The sequence below is a fragment of the Colobus angolensis genome, unplaced genomic scaffold (assembly GCF_000951035.1).
Source record: "Colobus angolensis palliatus isolate OR3802 unplaced genomic scaffold, Cang.pa_1.0 Scaffold60, whole genome shotgun sequence".
NCBI lineage: Eukaryota > Metazoa > Chordata > Mammalia > Primates > Cercopithecidae > Colobus > Colobus angolensis.
Window position 1 is genome coordinate 2309898 of NW_012119599.1, and position 1915 is coordinate 2311812.

Consider the following 1915-nt stretch of genomic DNA (forward strand, 5'->3'; position numbering starts at 1 on the left):
ACAATTTTAAACCAATAAAATGGCAATTTCATATGGTTCAACTTTTTGTTGTGTTCAACCTATTAATATAATTAGGCTGATGCAAAAGTAATTCCGGATTTTGCCATTTAACGGTAAATACCGTAATTATTATTATTATTTTAGATGGAATTTTGCTCGTCGCCCAGGGTGGAGTGCAGCGGCGTGATCTCAGCTCACTGCAACTTCTGCCTCCCGGATTCGAGCAATTCTCGTGCCTCAGCCTCCAGAGGAGCGGGGATTATGGGTGCCCGCCACCACACTCATCTAATTTTTGTATTCTTAGTAGAGACGAGGTTTCATCATGTTGGCCAGGCCGGTCTCGAAATCCTGACCTCAGGTGATCTGTCAGCCTCAGCCTCCCAAAGTGCTGAGATTATAGGCGTGAGCCACTGCGCCTGGCCCTTTTTCTTTTGAGACAGGGTCTCACCCTGTCGCCTGGAGTGCAGTGGCATGATCATAGCGCACTGCAGCCTCAAATTGTTGGGCTCAAGGGATCCTCCTACCTCAGCTTCCTGAGTAGCTGAGACTATAGGTGCACATCACCACAAATGGCTAACTTTTTATTTTTATTTTTTTGTACAGACAGGGTCTCCCTATGTTGGCCAGGCTGGTCTCCAACTCCTGAGCTCAAGTGATTCTCCTACCTTGACCTCCCAAAGAGCTGGGATTACAGGCATGAGCCACCTCGCCTGGTCTCTTTTTATGTCTTAATATCAAAGTGAACACGGGCCAGGGGCAGTGGCTCACACCTGTGATCCCGGAAATTTGGGAGGCTGAGGCGGGCAGATCACCTGAGGTCAGGAGTTTGAGACTAGCATGGCCAACTTGGCAAAACCCTGCCTCTACTAAAAATAACAAAAATTAGCTGGGCATGGTGGCAGGCGCCTGTGGACCCAGCTACTTGGGAGGCTGAGGCACAAGAATCTCTTGATTCTGGGAGGTGGAGCTTGCAGTGAGCTGAGACTGAGCCACTGCACTCCATCCTGGGTGACAGGATGGCTCTCCCTGACCCTCACCGATTCTCTTGGTGTCCCCGAAGTCCTCCTCGGGCTCTGTGTATGGCTTCAATTCCTCACCCTCATAGCCGATGTTGATCCATTTGTCTTTCATGATTTGCTGCAGGCATCAGGAGCAGGGAAGGGGGAAGACAGGTGTCAGAAGGAATCATACAGCTTCCCACCTCCCAGAGGCCCCCAGGTAGGGCTACCTGCCCTGTCCCAAACCTCCGAGGCCTAACACCCAGTATTGCGGGCTTCCTAAGAGATAGCGCCTCCTGGGCCTCCTTCTCCCCCGCGTCCCCTGCCGGAGCCTCCTGATGCCACCCTCCCTCCTCCGCATCATCTGGGTCCCTGGCACCCTGTAACCATCCTAGGAGCTCATTAGCTAATTACTGGCAAGGCGGGGAGTGGGTGAGCCTGTCGGGGGGGTGGCGTCAGGACAGGCCCGGGAGCTTTTCTCTGGACGGCCTGTCTACCCCCACTCACCAGCAGCAGATCTTAGGTGGGCACGGGAGAGGAAAAGTGTGTCAAGAAGGCTTTTGTGGGTGGGGGCAGGCAGAGTTTAGGGGAGTCAAGAGACAAGAAGGGCCCCCGCTGGCTGTGAGGCTGGGCTCACCTCGAGAGTACAGCGTTTAGCTGGGTTCAGCACCAAAAATCTCCGCAGGATGCTCTCACAGTCTGTTGACATGTAGAAAGGGACCCGGTACTTCCCTCTGAGGACTCGCTCCCGCAGCTCCTGCAGGGAGGGGGTTACTGGAGGCGGGGGGTCTGCCTCGCCCCCCACCTATTACACACACACACGCGCGCGCACATACACACACACACACATGCACACACATACACACACTGTGACACACATACACATACTACATATGCACACATACACACACACACAC

General features: G+C 53.5%; 1 protein-coding gene across 1 annotated transcript in view; it reads right to left on the reverse strand.

The window, feature by feature from the left end:
* MARK4 (MAP/microtubule affinity-regulating kinase 4) overlaps window positions 1–1915 on the reverse strand; it is a 43911-nt gene that overhangs the window by 26032 nt on the left and 15964 nt on the right. The window contains exons 7-8 of the mRNA XM_011963009.1: window positions 1636–1755; window positions 1038–1137 (exon numbers count right to left, since the gene is read on the reverse strand). Coding sequence (XP_011818399.1) covers window positions 1038–1137; window positions 1636–1755 — 220 coding nt within the window. The remainder of the gene's footprint in view (window positions 1–1037; window positions 1138–1635; window positions 1756–1915) is intronic.